At 41.8% G+C, this 17,594-nt stretch overlaps 1 protein-coding gene across 1 annotated transcript in view; it reads left to right on the top strand.

Moving 5' to 3' along the window:
- The window catches only part of CANX (calnexin), a 31,412-nt gene extending 19,955 nt beyond the window's left edge, over positions 1-11,457 (top strand). The window contains 8 exon segments of the mRNA XM_030571498.1: positions 1,030-1,143; positions 2,923-3,079; positions 3,608-3,625; positions 3,627-3,824; positions 4,575-4,694; positions 4,798-4,942; positions 5,128-5,222; positions 7,918-11,457. Coding sequence (XP_030427358.1) covers positions 1,030-1,143; positions 2,923-3,079; positions 3,608-3,625; positions 3,627-3,824; positions 4,575-4,694; positions 4,798-4,942; positions 5,128-5,222; positions 7,918-7,953 — 883 coding nt within the window. The 3' untranslated portion in view covers positions 7,954-11,457.
- Positions 11,458-17,594: the final 6,137 nt, after the last annotated feature.

Here is a 17,594-nt window from a genome sequence, read left to right as displayed (position 1 = left end):
TCTCTTTTCTAAGCTGAACAGTCCCAGTTTTTTACATCTCTCCTCATATGGAAGCTGTTCCATACCGATGATCGTTTTTGTTGCCCTTTTCTGTATTTAAGATGTGAGCGTACCATGGATTTATATAGTGGTATTATGATTTCTGTTTTATCTGTCCCTTTCCTAGTGGTTCTTACCATTGTTAACTTTTTTAACTGCCACTGCACATTGAACAGATGTTTTCTGAAAACATCCATGATAATTCCAAAAATCTTTCTTCAGTAATAACAGCTAATTTAGACCCCATCTTTTTGTGTGTATAGTTGGGATTGTTATCCACTTAATATTAAATTAAGTGTGCCATTTTGTTGGCCAGTCACCTCGTTTTGTGAGATCCTGTTGTAACTCTTTGTAGTTAGCTTTGAACTCTTAGTAACTTTGTATCATCTGGAAACTTCGCCACCTCGCTGTTATCCATAATTGATTTGGAAAAGGGGGTATGTTGTCTTCTGTTCTCGATAGTCATAAAATGCTAAATCAACACAATTGAATTTTGACTAGTGTTCCCTTGTCAATTTGACTAGACATATAGTAAATAATTAAAAGTTCAGGGGTAATAGAATTTGTTCCTGAGAGAGAAAACGTTTTTACTGGGTACAATACATGACATATTTGCTCATTAACATGCTTTCCCTGGGCTGCTTCTTTCTGAGGATACATGAAATGTTGTCACTTCTCTCCATTGTGTTGGGAGGAATGTGCCCTGAGACAGATAAAGGAATAGGAGCGTACTCTGACTAACATGGTGGGGTAGCAAAAAGCCTCCCACAGTTAGTACTTAGCCTTTTCATATTCAAAACATAACTGCTCAGTCAGTTGGTAATCCTCTTTATATAGTCATTGTTTTAGGAATCAGGCTAGATGAGGATCTGTATCTAGTGCAACAGTACCTTAAGCCTTATGGGTTGTGTTTTTATTTTTATTTTTATTTTTTTTGCCAAATCTTTTTGGCAGGAATATATAATAGCAGCCTTGTATCTCTTTCCCAAGGGATGAGGATGCTCCTGCGAAGATTTCAGATGATGATGCTGTGAAGCCAGAAGGTTGGCTGGATGATGAGCCAGAATATGTAGCTGATCCTGATGCAGAGAAACCAGAGGACTGGTATGCTGTTACTAGACTTCCAGTCGTCTGTCTTGTATGAAAGCAGTAATTGCTGTGCTTCAGTTTATCAGATACTCACTTTGTGACCCAAAGGCACTGACTGGGTTTCAGGAGTATAATGCAGCACTTGAGCTACCATGGACCAGACATAAACTGTTAGAGGAAGGTGTTGCTGTCATGGACTTCCCTGGGGTGCATCCTGGAACTGGGGTACCACTGAGCCTTCTCTCTCTCCATCCTGGACTCCCTCACTCACTGTGATGCTGTGACAAGCTGCAGACTCCTCCAGATCCTGCTCTTACACAAACATTCATAGGCAGGACACCCCTAGCTGCAGTTACATAAATGTTTTTTGCTAACCACAGAGGCTCCAGCCAATCCCCCTCCCCAGCCTAAGACCCCAGAGCTGTACCATCTTGCTCTGGTCAAAAGCCTGACCAGTGTAAGTTTATTTCCCAGTCGTCCCCCCTGTATCTCCCGCCCCCCCATTAATATGGGGAGGACAATGCACCAGCCTCTGCTCTTGAGCAGATTTCCCATTTTGCACTTCAAACACACTGTTTTAGATAAAAATATAAAACAGATTTATTACCTACAGAAAGATTTTAGGTGATTATGAGTAATAGCATACAGATCAAAGTTCGTTACCTAAAAAATAAACAAAATTGCAGTCTTAATTCTATACACTAGACAAGATTTGAATCGAGTAGTATCTCACTCTGATAGTACAAGCAGTTTACAGATCTTTCATATTTGGGCTGGGATTCCTTCTTTCCTGCCTGGGACCACCTTCCTCAGTTCAGTTTTTGTTCCTAAGGTGTTTCCAGGTGTTGAGTTGTAGGGAGAGTGAGCCCCAGTGGTGATGTCACCTCCCCCTTTATAGCGTCTTCCATGTGGAGGGAACTTTTGTTCCAATTTCCAAGCAAATCTCCCTGCACAGTTTGTGAAAAAGTACAGGCACAAGATGGAGTCCAGAATCACATGATTTAGTCACATGCCCTTACATGCTTTGATGCGTCATAGCAGCCATTAATCATATACTGGCTGAAGCATTCACAGGGAAGTCCATCAAGTGAGAATAAGCTTTTCCCATGGCCCATTGTGTTCATCGATGGGTCATTATCTTGAATAGTCCACTCCCAATGTGCTGGCTATAATGAATGTAAACTAACTTGTGGGAGTTACCCAGGAGCAAGCACATTTGAAATACAGATGCGTAGTCAATATTCATAACTCCAGATACAAAAATTATACATGCATACAAATAGGATAATCATATTCTGCAAACCATAACTTTTCCATTGACACCTCACGTGACACATTTTGTACTAGATACATGATAATTATATCACTATGGTGAATATGGGGTGCAGAGTGTCACAGTTGCTAATAATGTTTGTGCCAGAATAAGACACAATTTGAGTAGCAAGAACAGAACATATAGTCATTGTCTAGTTTTCTTGTGCTCCATCTGTATCCTTCTGTGGTCTCTTTGGGGCAGGATCATCTTTTGGTTCTGGCACAGTGGTGTCCTGGGCCATGACTGAGGCTTTTAGGTGTGGCTGTAATACCAATAACTTTACTCTTAAAACATGACTAATGCTTAGCCCTCATATTGCTTTCCATCCATAGAACTCTTTACTACTTTACTTTGGGGATGGGGATGATACTTTACAATGTAGAAATGGTAAGGAGTCACCCCCACGCCCCTTGTTTTTGTTTTTTAGACCTAGAACAAAAAAAAAAACCCTCTTTCCCCTAATATGTTTGCTTTTCCAGGGATGAGGATATGGATGGAGAATGGGAAGCACCTCAGATTGCAAATCCCAAATGTGAGTCAGCCCCTGGCTGTGGTACCTGGCAACGACCTATGATTGACAATCCCAACTACAAAGGCAAATGGAAGCCTCCTATGATTGATAATCCCAACTACCAGGTAGGTCTCATGCTTCTAGGTAACTTGCTAGCCAGAATCAGAACACTGCTCCCTCTTAGGGTATACCAGTTTACTAAGCGATACAGAAAGACAAGAGGCTTCTTGTAGTCTCTGTAAAGTGGTGGCATAGCCAGGAATGCAAATCCCATAACCTCAATCCTTGTGCATGCTAAGGGGACTGGTTCAACTTTTTATTCCCCTTAATAAACAAACAAATGTCACAACTTACCCATGAAAGCCAAAATAAATGAAGCTCACAGCTGCTGTGGCAGGGGAATGTTTAAATGGGGGTGGAGTGGGGGAGAAGCTCTTCTTCTAAATATTTTCCCAGAAGATTTGTAGTTGGTTTGTAAACCTCTTTACATAATAAAGATTTACCTAAACTGACTATCCATTGTAATTAGGAATGCAACTTTTTGTTACAGTGTGGGGGAAACAAACTTTTTTTCCCCTCCCAAGTTTTTGACCCAAATATAAAAACAAATTTTGGTGTGGTGCATGATGCTGAGTATTCTTTGCCTTCTCCAGGGAATCTGGAAGCCCAGGGAAGATCCCAAACCCAGATTTCTTTGAAGATCTAGAACCTTTCAAAATGACTCCCTTCAATGCTGTGGGCCTTGAACTATGGTCAATGACCTCTGACATCTTCTTTGACAACTTCATCATCTGTACAGACCGAGTTGTGGCAGAAGATTGGGCCAATGATGGTTGGGGTCTAAAAAAGGCAGCTGATGGTGCTGCAGAGGTGAGGAGCAAAATTTTTTATTTTTGTATACCTCTAACAATAAACAGTGGTATCTGTTTCTTGTCTAGAAGAGCTTCAAGCTCCTCTAGCTTTCGCTCTTACAAAAACTATGCTGCTAGTCCTTGTTTAAAGATAACTTTTTTTTTTCCTCCAAACATGAACTGATACAAGCTTTCAAATTGAAGGATATAATCTTCTCTGCCAAAACCAGGCTACATAAATATCTCTATGGATTTTTCTGTTCAAATGTAATGTGTTTTAGTTACTTTTTAAAAAAATTTTTTGTGGGGCATGCCGCCTTCATCGAATGCTGGACTCTCCTTTTCCTGTCTTATTGTTGGGAACATAACTTTTTTTTATCTTGCCCATGACAAATGGCCACCCTCATAGCTCTATGTTGCGTTGTTTTTAATTTTTATTTTAGATTGTCGAATATTATTCCACATACTTTTCTGACTTCAGAAGACTAAAATCATTCATTGAAGACTAAGCTTGGGGCAGGGACCATCTGTTTGAACAGTGCCAAGCACAGTGTTGTTCTGGTTCATGATTTAGGGCTCCTAGGTGCTACAGTAAAGCAAATAATTAGCTTTTGCAATAACAGACTAATTCTGTGTATATTATGAGGCTGTTCCTACTAAGTATGACTGGAGACAATTACCTAGTGCCCACGGGTAGCCATAAAACTTGCTGTGTACAGGAGTAAGAGAGCTGAATACACAAGCCTTCAGGATTCAATTTATCTTCTAGCCTGGTGTTGTGGGCCAGATGATGGCAGCTGCTGAAGAGCGTCCCTGGCTGTGGGTGGTGTACATCCTAACTGTGGCTCTTCCTGTGTTCCTTGTTGTCCTCTTCTGCTGTTCTGGAAAGGTATAAATTTCCTTCTGAAATACCTAGAAATAGTCAAAATGGGGTTGTACAAGAACCTGAAATGGGCAGTTGATTATTGTGCGACTCTTCTGACAAATTCTAGAAACAGCCAAGCGCTGCAGAGTACAAAAAGACTGATGCTCCTCAACCTGATGTGAATGAGGAGAAAGAGGAGGGAAAAGACAAGGCAGATGAAGAGGAGGAAGAGGAGGAGGAGGTGGAAGCGGAATCAAATGAGGACAAGCAGGGTAAGCATAATGGAGGCGTCTTGAAATGGAGTAGAAACCTGGAATTGATTTACTCTTTCATGTAGAAAGTGAGGGTAGTGCTATTGGTAGACCTAGACGGAAGTCAGTGGAGAACTTAAGGTGAATCATTTCTCCCTAGACAACAGAATATACATTCATTTAATTCTTGATGTTTGCTTGGTTAGAAGAGAAGCAAAAGAGTGATGCTGATGTTGGAAGTGCTAGTCAAGAGGAGGAGGAGGAGGAGGAAGAGGAAGAAGATGGAAAACCCACATCAGAGGTAAAAGCAACGTTTTGGTGCTCTTCTAAGTAGAAGTGATCATGTAGGTGGTCCGCTAGTGATATTTAATGATTGCATAGCTTGCTTAAAAAAAGAAGCAACTTTTAAAACACATGATCCAACTCCACTGGCATGTGACAAAAGTATAGTTGAGCTTAGTCCATGATGATTTAAAAAATTCTGATGGATACTTTGAAGTTTGAGACAGTGCTAATATAAGAATTTGAGACTAAAGATATGAAAACAGAGGAAAGGGAATAACCCCTATGTCCTGGTCTATACTAGTTTCTATAGTAAAATGGGTTCTAATGGGCTATGACATCTGAAATATTGGAGAAGTCATAAGCGGGGACACTTGCCTAGAGTCACTGCAGTACTACAGTGATGGGGCAGGATATGAGAATATGGGTAAACTTATAAAGCTCTTATACTTACATATGTCAGTTTCCCAAAAGGGAGGGGCATGCCCCCCACAAGAGCAGCACAATGAGGTTATTGGGGGAGCAAGGACCTGATGGGACTGCAGTGAAGGGGAGGGGGCTTTGTCTGACAAGTTAAACAGTTAGTTTATTCTTTGTGTGGGTGACCTCACTCCAGGGGTCAAGCCAGGCTCCCTGCCCCGCTCACTCATCCACTGCCACAGCTACCCAGCTGACAGTTACCCTCCTCTGCTGGGAAGGCCATGGGTACTTTGCAAGCAGAGAGCCAGAGGGTGCACTCAAGGAGTACTGACACAATCTGTACCTCTCGCAGTCCTTCAGCCTGGGATCGTCAACATCTTAGATAGAGCCTGCACAGGGGAAGTGAAGGACCAGGTTCAGGAGGTGGACTCTATTGGGCAGGGGGTTCCAGTACTCATGGGGTGCAGTTTTCTGAGATGTTCATGATTTGGCTAGTACAAAATCCAGTAATCTGTAATAGTGGCACTGGGTATGGACAGATGATCCAATATTGGTCCTTAAATCTTATATAAACTTTGCAATTTTGAACAGTACCAGAATCACTAGTGCAGTGGTTCTCAAACTTTTTTGTACTGGTGACCTCTTTCATATAGCAAGCCTCTGAATGCGACCCCCTGATAAAAACACACTTTTAAAAATATACTTAACACCATTGTAAATGCTGGAGGCGAAGCAGGGTTTGGGGTGGAGGCTGGCAGCTTGCAACCTCCCGTGTAATAACCTCATGACCCCCCTCAGGGGTCCCAGCCCCCAGTTTGAGAACCCCTGGACCAATGTGGATATGTGGAATGAAATCCTTCAATTTATACAGAGCAGCAGCAAAGCACTACCGTACCAATGTGTTCTCTCTGTTTTGGGAGAGACCTTTTCTAGAGATGAAAGAATGTTGAGCCTTCTATACAGTGTGTTTGGGTGGCTTTTTTCAAAGCAGTCCTTATTGGCCTGACTGCTGCCATATAGTAGGTTGTGGAGTGTACTGAATCTATGGTAAGACTCCCCACTGAAGACAGTGGAAGTAGCTAACCTCCATGAAACTCTGGAAAATCTTGCCCTCACCATTTTGCTGCTCTCACTCAGGCAAACTAGCAAGGATTCCTACTGCTACAATGGCTTTTTGGAAGTACTGTAATATACCTTGTTCATAAGCCGAATATTTTGGTAAAAGTGATGCATCAAAGAGTGGGGGTCGGCTTATAAACAGGTCTACACCAAATTTGATTTAAAACCCTATGGAATCATTGAATTGAATATCTAATACCTTGTTGTTTGTGTACCTGGAGCGTTCTCAGGCATGGACCCCTCAGCTCCCAGTGGCTGTGGTTTGCCGTTCCAGCCAATGGCTTCTATTAGCTGGGAAGGGCAAACCGCAGCCGCTGGGCGTGAGGGGCTCCATGCCTGTGAATGCTCCAGGTAAACAAAACGTCCTGAGCCACTAGCGTTTACCATGACGGCAGGAGCCAAAGTTTGCCAGCCCCTGAAATACAGAGCCGGCTTATGAAAGGGTCATACAGTTTTTGCTATTTTTGCCTAACCATCTTGGGGGTTGCTTATAAACAAATAAGCTAATGAGCGAGTATATATGGCAGTTGTATTTAATATCTGACTAAAGCTACATTGGTACCCAAATACAAGTAGAGTAGTATAACTTATCCTTAATATTGCAAAGAGGTGGACTGGAATAATGGTAGCAGCCTGCAGAAATTAGAAGTCTGCTAGTAAGCAGCTGCCCTGTAGAGAGGACAAGAAATTGTGGTTGACACTATTACAGTAAAAGACAAATGTCCGAGCATAAAACCAGTAAGCCAAGAAAAGATGACACACAACTTTTGCTGTAGGCATAGGAATTTGGAGTGCGTGCGTTCATGGTAGCAAAGTATTTATTTTCCCTCTTAGAATGCATCATAGTATAAGAACCAAATTTAAGTGAACTTTCATAGTGAAAATAAAAGATCACAGTTCATCTAAACTTCAGAGTAAAATACGGTAGATCAGCCCTGAAAAGTGGGTTAGTATATCAGCAGTACAGGGGAAAAAAAACAAAGTGGAAGCTTTGGTAATTGTTGTTTTTTGTTGAAAGGTTCATTCTATTTCCAATGTAGTATTGCAGTAGTTTACAACTGTTAATTTGTAAATTAGCTTTAGAGTATTTCCTACCTTAATAGCAAATTCAGAAGGAGAGAGACCAGACTTTTTTTTTTTTTAAACCACACTTTCACTTTCTTTTAATACTGCAGGAGGAAGAAAGCATGAATAGATTGAAAAAATCATAAGAACTTCATCTATGATTATATTTTCCCCCAACATGGTTCTGGGAGAGGACCTTGGATACCTTATGTTGAAACTCAAACAAACCTCAAGACTTCACCATCCGCAGGTTCCAGTCGCACTATCCAATGTAACTGAGTGTCTAGCAGTAAAATATTTGCAATCATCTCTTTAAAAAGAACACCATTCCTGTAGAAAGATGCATTTAATGTAATGGGCTGTGGATTTTGGAATGTAACAAAACTAACCTTTTATTTTAGTTTTTAAATAGATTGGTAGAACTTTGCCAGTCTCTCAACCTTAGCTTAATTTAATGTATTAATTGATCAATGAAAAATAACAGATTTAGAAAAATGCTAGTTGATGAAATGCAGTTTTTATAACTTTTTTTTTTTTTTTTTTATAAACATGGAAATTACTGGCAATGCCTGTATATCCCTTAAATTTGGTGGTCGTGTTAGCTGTCAGTGGCTACATTGACACCTTTTTTTTTTTTAAGTCCTCTCAAATAAGGAAATTAGGGATGGGAAGGAAGTTTAAGTCCAAGAAACTATCTAACTAAGATGTGTTGATATTCCCAAGAAAGCCCTCTCATTTACTTGTTGAGGGAGAAGCATAGGTAAGCAATGAAATAAGCATGTTGCCTATGGCTGTTGCCCAGTTAAGTGTTCACAATTGGCTTAAGGTAGCGGGGGTAGGTTTAACTATGGTACTTAATCTTGCAAGACTCAAAGAGGCCGGATGTCTGATTTCTTTAGTTCTTGAGCTCTTCACAGTAGGCAGTGGTTGTTCGGGGGTTGGTTTGTTTGTTTGTTTGTTTTAAATACTTTTCCCTTCCTCCGGCCCTAGCTTTCTCTGCTACTATGCAGCTTCTTTAGAGTGTAGGTTGGCCTCCACTACTGAAAACTACTTTATGCTTGGCTCACTATCAAACTTTTATAGGTGTGTTGGGTTTTTTGTGGGGCAAAAGGGTGTTTTTTGTTTTTTAAGCTACACCTACTTCTTTCTAGGGTCCAAACACTGGATATGACAGTGTCCCTAATCTCCTTATTGTTGCCCTGTATCTAAACTCCTGCATAGAGACAGGGAGGTGAGAAAAGAATAGACAAGTAGACCTAAAGACTCATATCAGAAGCAAAGATGTCAGTATTTGTAGATGGGGAAGGAGCACATGGAATAACCTACTTGATATGTGTAACCATTTGAGTCTTTCATCTGCTTTTCATGTAACAGTTGCATTCTAAATTATATTGTGAATATAGGGGGTTCCAAATCCAGTTAAATAAATTTTTTTTTAAAAAAAATGTCACGTCTAGTATATTATACTGTTCTAAAAGTTTTTTTTTTGTTTTGTTTTGTTTGTTTGTGGAATGCAAATGACCACCACCAGAGCATACCTCTAAGATGGTAGACTCTGATGCTTTCATTAGTGTACCAAAATGTATTAAAGAGGGAAGGTTAATGTCTACAAAGACTAGCTTTTTGCCCTTTGTTCAAAATAACTTTAAATGTCCTAAATTGCTCCTTGCACTGAACAGAAACACTCCATGTTCCATTTGTATTTTTGTTTAGAGTAGGGTAGAAGGTGAAGAACAATTCTAGAAAAAAAAATTACCCCAGTTTTTGAAAACCATCTTACCAATGTCTAACATTTAAAAACAAAAACTCTGGCTGCCTGTCCTTAACCAAGAGAGTTGGTGGTTTGTTTTGTTTTAATACCAGTGATCGTAAATGCATAGCAGGATTGCTTGACTGCTCTGTAGTGTGCAAGTAGAACATGGTAAATTTAGACTTCTGTTTAAACTTACTTCTAGAAATGGGACATCTCTTCACTTTTTAAACACCTCATCTTACTCTCTCCAAAATAGCTCTGCTCTGCTGTTGGAAACTGCCATGTTTTTATAGGCACTGCTTTTAATTTAATTCTTCTTGGCTTTCCAGATAGCTTTTATAGAGTAGCAGTACTACTCGTGATTTAGTCCCTCCCAGATAAAAATAGGTGTAGATAGGTTTGCCAATTCATAGATGGCCTCTGGTGTTCAGCTACTATCTCGGCACAATTTACAAACCTATTTTAATGCAATTCACTTAATGCTGTTTTTATCTTCACGTACAAACTGCCTTAATTTCCAGTACTTTCTCCTACACACACCCTCTCTTCCAAAACACTACTAGAAGTGAAATTCTGAAATGCTTTTCAGACATCAGCTATTAAATGGTATTGCATTAAAGCTGAATGTACACATCTTTCTGCTTCTACTGGACCTCTTTGAAAGGGTCTCCTGTTTGCATGTGATGGCTTTCTTTGGTCCCATAATGTAAATCTTTTAAATAGTCACTACATTAAATGGTGAATCTCCACAATGGATAGAAAACTTCAGTTTTAACTTTTGTCATGGCATCTAACTTTGCCTCCAGTGTTTAAATGGCAAGCCTCTTTTGAATAGATAAAAGGATAAGGTGCCAATTTCGTTAAAAGGGTTGGCATTGTTAGCTATCCACTTCCAAGTAAAAGGAGAATATATTAAGGCTAACAGTATTTTCTGACTACCTGAAGCTTCAGTTATCTCCCACCTGTGACTTGAACAGTTAGTGACTCTTAAAAGTACTTGGAAAGAAGTCTGCATTTTAGTAAGTGGAAAGCAGTTTGACTGCACATAAGTGCAGTGGTTAATGGACTTCTTATAAAGGGTCTTTTGGTCTTTATATAGCAAAACCTGAATTCTCTCACCTTTTTAATGAAGAAATCTGTTAGATAACTGGTTCTACAGAGCCAACAGACTCTACCATAGATTTGAGTGTCACTGTTCACTTGGCATTTTTAATGTCTGAAATAGTAAAGAGTATGTTGGAAAGACTGAAAAATAGTCGTCTTGGAATTGTGATCAGTGAAAGGCAGTAAAGGAAACATAGCAAACTTACTGATATTTTCTTAGTAAAAAGTAAGTGGGGATGTAAACTGGCCTTTCAGAGTGTTTGGTTATCCAGTGAATTAACAGAACTTGAGAATGTGGATTTTAAAATGTATTTGACAGTGTCTAAGATTTGGATCTCTGGGATGGAGAGGGTATTCTTACAATTATTCATTACTAGTAAAGAAGTTTTATCTCCTCTACATATGGCTCCACTCCAACCTGTGGCAGCAAACATGGTGCTAGTGACCAGTTTCTCTGCACCCCTCTGCTATCCCCATATGCACTTATCTCTAAATGCCAGTATTGCCTCCATAAATTGTTTCAAAAACAAAATCCTCAAGTGTTGCTAAATGAGAACTGTGACTTCTCTCACAGAAAAGTCCTGTCTGTCTGTTTGAAAAAGGATAATTGTAGATGCAGTATGCATATATAAATATATTGGATAAGTTATAAATGTAAGTTTACTCTGATTAATAAAGAAACTTAAATCTATACAGCTTTCTTTGTCTAATTGGCTAAAAAATAGCTAAAGGCTTTTATCTCTGGGTTTTCAGTATTGAGGTGAAGGGGAGCTGCAGCCTTGCTTAATGGCTACTCTAACAACTGAGCAAAGGGCCACAGTGCCGTCAGGAGGTTCTACAGAACACCTGGAGAAAGGGGCAGCTATTGGAGCTGAATGCCAGATGGGATTTGTTATAGGCCCACAATCTGATTAGAAAAGGTAGTAAATGTAGCGTCGTCAAGAAGCTAGTAGCTATGATTTGGCCCAGAAGCCTTGGATATATTAACTATTTATTTTTAGCACTGGATCATGAAAGTAAACTAGTCTTGTCTTGTTTTTTTAATTATGAATAAAATACCAACATTTTATGTATGCTCTAACTGCAGGGCATAGGCAGCCCATGATATCTTCCAGCTCTGCTTTAAACATTGCCTCATTGCTAAAGCTGTGAATCCTAAACATTTAAATGAAGTCTGTAAATTATATTTTAAGATATAAAGTAAAATCTTGGTATGTAAATTGTTAGTTTAAAGCTAGATAATAACTGAATCCAAGGATTTGGTATCTCTGGAAATCTGTTAAATTCTGATGTGCCCTTGTGTTGTGCATTTAAGTTGTTCCAACCTTATTGCCTAACTCCACTAGTTGACTGTTGTTGTTTTTTTGATAGCCAGAGACTGCAGTCTCATTCCATTTTATAAGCAGTGGGATTTGGACGGCTCCAAGCCTTGGACTTGGAAAGTAGCAGAACCTCATTTTCCACTTTGCTGCACATGCAGTTTAACCTGCTGTACTTGTATATTTCTCCTGCACAAACCAACACTTGTTTACAACTGAGTTCACTTTTAATTCAGCAATATTATTTCATATGGATGGTTCTTCAAGTGATGTCCCTGTTGTATTCCCACTGGGGTTACACAGGAACACCATGCGTGCTGGAGCCAGAGAATTTAAAAGTAGTAGTGTCATTAGTCTGTGCATGTGCTCTGAACTCCCTTCATGGTTTAGGTTCCGAAGTCATAAGAGCCAGGTGGTCTGACTGCAAACTCCCATTCCTTCTCCTGCCACGTGGTCTTGGTCGAATGAGTGGTATCCATTGCTTGATGACACACTTTCTAAACTTGTATATAGTGTTTACAGATTTTTACTGTTTATTTTTAGGTAGTTTCTAGTAGCTTTAGAGTAGAATTGTTTGGGGGCTTCTTTTGTCTCTGTACCCATACGCAGGTGTACTGGACTCTGCTGAACACACCCTCTGGTCTTAAAATCTCGGCCTCCTGCCCAGTTCCTTCTCAGTCAGCGACAAATACCAACGCTGCCTCTACTGCTTGGGAGAGGGCCATGTTGCATCTAGGTGCAAGAGCGTGACCCTGGAAGGTTGACTCTCCAACCTAAAAGAACGGAAGTTGCCATGAGGCCTTGGAATCAGGTTGGGGAACCTCCCTGTACAGTGGCCTGAGACAGGGTGGGAGTGCCCTCTGCTGCTACAGAATCCGAGTCCGGGACCAGCAGTACCACCACTATGGATCCTATGCTGGGGCCTACGTCAAGAGCAAAGATACGGGTCATAAGCATTCCTCCAAGGCCAAGAAAGGAGACACTCCTTCCACTGTCCTCCAGTCATGGTGAAGGAGCACGCCGCCAACCTCATAAGCATGAGAAGAGGTCCCACAGGGGACTGATCTCCTGGTACCAGGGATAGAACTGACCCAACAGCATTAGCGCCCCATAAGATGATACCAGTTTCTGCTGTGGGGAAGTCTACAACTTGGCACCATTACCAAGTATCGAGAGTGCCCTTACTCCTGGGACACCGGGGAGGGCACCAAACCCCAGGACATGTTTGCACTGGGAGACCTAAACCTCTCCAGTGCCTGTCCAGACCCTCCACTTCTAGGGGAGACTGTAACTTCCCCTATAGACATGCCACACTTGGGTCTAGCATTCACCTCCCGCTCCAGCAATCCACATGCTTCTGACAGTGCTACCTGAAGAACTGTTCTAGATTCTCATCGTCAGATGAGTGAGATAGGGGCATGGTCCGTCCATCACATACTGCTGTCAGGACTCCTGAAAGAAAGCCATCTACACTGTAGCACTAGATCCTAGGCTGCAGCTGCTTCAGATCATTGGGTTCCCACGCCATGGGGGTCCTTCTCAACACCTTTGGGATCAGTCATACTAGCCCTATGGGGGGACCTTTGCCACAATACTCATCGGCAAGAATCTACACATTTGGCAAGGGATACTTCTCTCAGTTTCCTGGCCTGCGTGCCTTCCAGAGACGTCAGACCAGCGATAGAGGAATAGCTGCTCAGACCTGGTTCCGATGGTAACCAACACAGCAAGAGAGATTTCAGTCTTCCTCTATGGATGTGGCACTTGCTTTGGTGTCCTCTTCATTCCTTGAATACTTCTGCCAATTTCAGGATCTCCTAAGGAGGGTGGCAGGGAGCTTTATTTCCCACTGGAGGAGGTACAGAGATACCCAACACCAGCTCCTGGACATCCTTATTCAGTGGCACTGGGTAAAAGTTGAGCTACTCATCAACGACACTCTACCCGAACCGCCTATGACAGCTTGGCACACATCAGCCGTGTGTATACCTACTCCAAGTGATCATAGAAGAGGGTAAACTAGTGGTGAGGACTTCGCTGCGTTCTCAGCTGATTGAAGTGGACACTTCTGCATGGTCCATGGCCGTGGGTATAGTTTGTGGCAGGAATTGTGGCTCCATACCTCTAATTTACACAGGGAGGTACAAAATATCATCTAAGATCTACCTTTCAACAAATCCCATCTTTTTAACCCAAAAATACTATTCCTTGCATACCCTCAAGGATTCCAGAGCTACAGTGCATACCCAGCGTATTTACAGATGCCTGCATGGAGTGCCAGTATAACCCAGCTCCACCTACACAATGCAACAGGACCAAGCATCTCTTCCATCAGAGGTCCTATGAACTGCCACGCCAAGCATCAGAAAACTCTCAGATCACATCCTCTGGGGACCACCTTTGCGTTCTTCTTCTTCTCAGATGTCAACCACCAGAGAGACAATACTTCAGAAAAACTTTAGAGAGCAGTAAATCACACATACCTACTGCATACAAGCACCCCAGCCCTTTGGGGGTAATCTGTATTCTTCTCAGTTTGGAGTGCAATAACAGACAGATGATGCTAAATGTCATCCACCATGGCTATGATAGAGGTCAGCATGCTACCTCATCCACAGCCCCCCTCCGATCCCTCTTCTGGGATCAATTTCACATCATCACCTTCACCCAGGAGGTATGCTCCTTACTACAGAGAGGAACAAGACAGCATATCCCTCTGGAATATTGAGGAACGGGGTTCTATTCAACTTACTTCCTGATAAGTCTCCATCCGCCCTTTTTCTTGGCTATTATGGATCTTTGTTTTCTCAGTCAATTCATCCTAAAGCTAAGATTGCTGCTAGTATTACCATCTGAAATCATCCCCTCATTAGAAAAAGGCATGTGCTTTACAGCTTTTGATATGCAGGATGCCTGCTTTCACATAGATGTTTATCTGGCCCACAGATGGTTCCTCAGATATATGGTCAGCTCACATTTCCAGTACAGAATACTCCCCTTTGGACTCATGATGGCTCCCAGAGTGTTCACCAAGCTTTTCTCAGTGGCAGTTCACATAAGACGTTATGGACTTATTGTATTCCTGCATTTCAACAGCTGGCTTCTGGCAGCACAGTCCAGACAAGAAGCTCAGGCCTCAACCTCTGTTGCTGGGCTTCCTTTCTTCCGTAGGGGTCAGTATCAAAACAGAAAAGTCAGCCTTAAAACTTACCCAAAGCCTACACTTTGTAAGGGCCACAATCAACTCGGTCACAGCTCAAGCCTACCTACCATGGGACAGGTTCCAGATTCTGCAAGAACTCATAACTCTGCAAGAACTGAACAATGTCAGTCATGGCCAGGACTTTTCTCTCCCTCTTGGATTACATGGCCTTGTGCACGTATCTCACCACCTTTGCTCGTCTTCACTTTTTCACAACCTCAGGATGTGGCACCAGAAGGTTTACTTGTCATTCATGATACTGTGGCTCTCCTCTCCTCCCACAAAGGTACTCTCATCCCTCCAGTGGTGGTGGGAACCTCATCAGGTCTGTGAAAGAGGAGTTCCCTTCTCGCCCCCCACCCCACCCCGCCTTCCTGGAAAAGACTATTATCACAGATGCCTCCCTTTTTAGGGTGGGGAGCACATATGGATGGACATGACTCAGAACATGGACCCCTTGGAAATCCAGGATGCACATCAACATTCTGGAGTGCTAAGATGTAAGAAAGGCATACCAGGCCCTTCTCCGTCGCATTTGTTCCCACCATATTTTTACTGTGTTGGACAATACCACGACAGGTGTGCTACATCAACAAACTGGGTATGAGGTCACCAGTTCTGTGTTCATAAGCAATCACCCTTTGGAACTGGGGTATCGACCACAAGATAATCTAGTCTACAGCCTCTCCCCCAGGGACACTGAAGTGATTGCAGACTGACTTAGCAAACAGTTCGTGAACAACTACATGTGGGAACTCTACGACAATGTACTACAAGCCGTCTTCAACAAATGTGGAACTCTGACCAGAGACTTCTTTGCATCCTTTGTGAATGCTCAAGTGGAGGTCTGGAGCAGCACTTAGTGTGATGCTCTCATCCGACCCTGGTTGGATCAATTCAGTTGTCTTCCCTCCTCTCCTGCTCATACTGTGGGTACCACACAAGGTCAAACAGGACACAGAGACAGTTATCCTGATAACATCACACTGGCCTGGACTGTTTTGGTTTCCCAACCTCCGTCACATTTCTGCATGCCCCCCAATTCCCTTTCCTTGCTCTACTGACACAACGGCAGCATCAGCCATCCTGATCCATGCATGCTTCCCCTCAGGGCATGCTATTTGGATGGACATCTTTTTGAATGGGTGTGTTCTGCACAAATACAAAATGTCTGCTAGATTTAAGAGCCTATTATCAAATATTCTCTCTAGGGGTACTTAAAACCTGATCAGTGGATGACACAAAAAGCTCAGTCATTATAAGGTGTTTCCTACTCTTTTAATCCTTCTTGTGACTCTTCTCTGAACCTCACTCTACTCTTCCAATATCCTGTGTGAACTGTGGACACTAGAACTGGTAATAGTATTCCAGCCGTGGTTGTATTCATGTGAAATAGAGGTGCAGTCTCTCCCCTTAGGTTTCCCTGTTTTATGCATCTAAGGAGCATATTTGCCCCTGCAACATTGTGGCCAAAGGGGCTGTTCATGTTCACTGGATTATCCACTATCACATGCTCTTTCTCCACCCACCTTTTCCCCTCACCTTTTTCAGTCAGTGCTTCCTAGGATAGAATTCCCTATCCTATGAGTATGGCCTATATTCTTTATACCAAGATATCTAGGTTTACATTTAGCTGTACGAAAATGTGGTTCTGCTTGCACCTACTTTATCAAGTGATCCAGATTAGTCTATCAGTGCTCTGTTCTCTTCCTTTCTTACTACTCCTTAACACTTTTCATATCCCAACTTTACCAGTGATTTTGTTTTGTTCTGGAGCTCTGATTAATCAGAGGGCCAAGAACTAGGCCCTATAGGACCCTACTCAAAACTACACCTGCTTGGGCCTGAGTTTCTGTTTACAGTTATGTAGTGACACTTATTAGCCAGTTTTTAATCTATATAATGCATACCAGGTTAATTTTATATTCTAGTTTGTTTTTAAAAAAAATGCTGTAATACCAAGACAAATGCTTTATAAAAGTCTGAGTATGTTACAGTACCCCTCTTACTTTTCATCTAGCTGGGGCGAGTAGACAGCAAGTGTGAAAAATCAGGATGGGTGGGACCTATATAAGAAAAAGACCCCAAAATTGGGACTGTCCCTATAAAATGTATAGTCTCAAAAGCCCTGGTTATGGTGACAGGCTCTTTTCTGCAAACCACCTACTTCTGGCGCCTTGCATAATGTCTAGTATCAGAGGGGTGACCAAGTTACTTTGGATCTGTAAAAAGCAACAAAGGGTCCTGGGGCATTTTATAGAGTACCAGAAGTAGTGGGAGCATAAGCTTCTAGGAGCGGGTGAATACCTACTTCATCAATGGCATGTGGGGGTATTTGTGCCTGAAAGCTTATGCTCCAATACTGCGTTTAGACTATAAGGTGCCCTAGGACTCTTTGCTGCTTTCTAC

This window comes from Gopherus evgoodei, chromosome 8 (assembly GCF_007399415.2).
Source record: "Gopherus evgoodei ecotype Sinaloan lineage chromosome 8, rGopEvg1_v1.p, whole genome shotgun sequence".
Classification (NCBI taxonomy): domain Eukaryota; kingdom Metazoa; phylum Chordata; order Testudines; family Testudinidae; genus Gopherus; species Gopherus evgoodei.
This window is presented reverse-complemented; position numbering and strand designations above follow the sequence as displayed.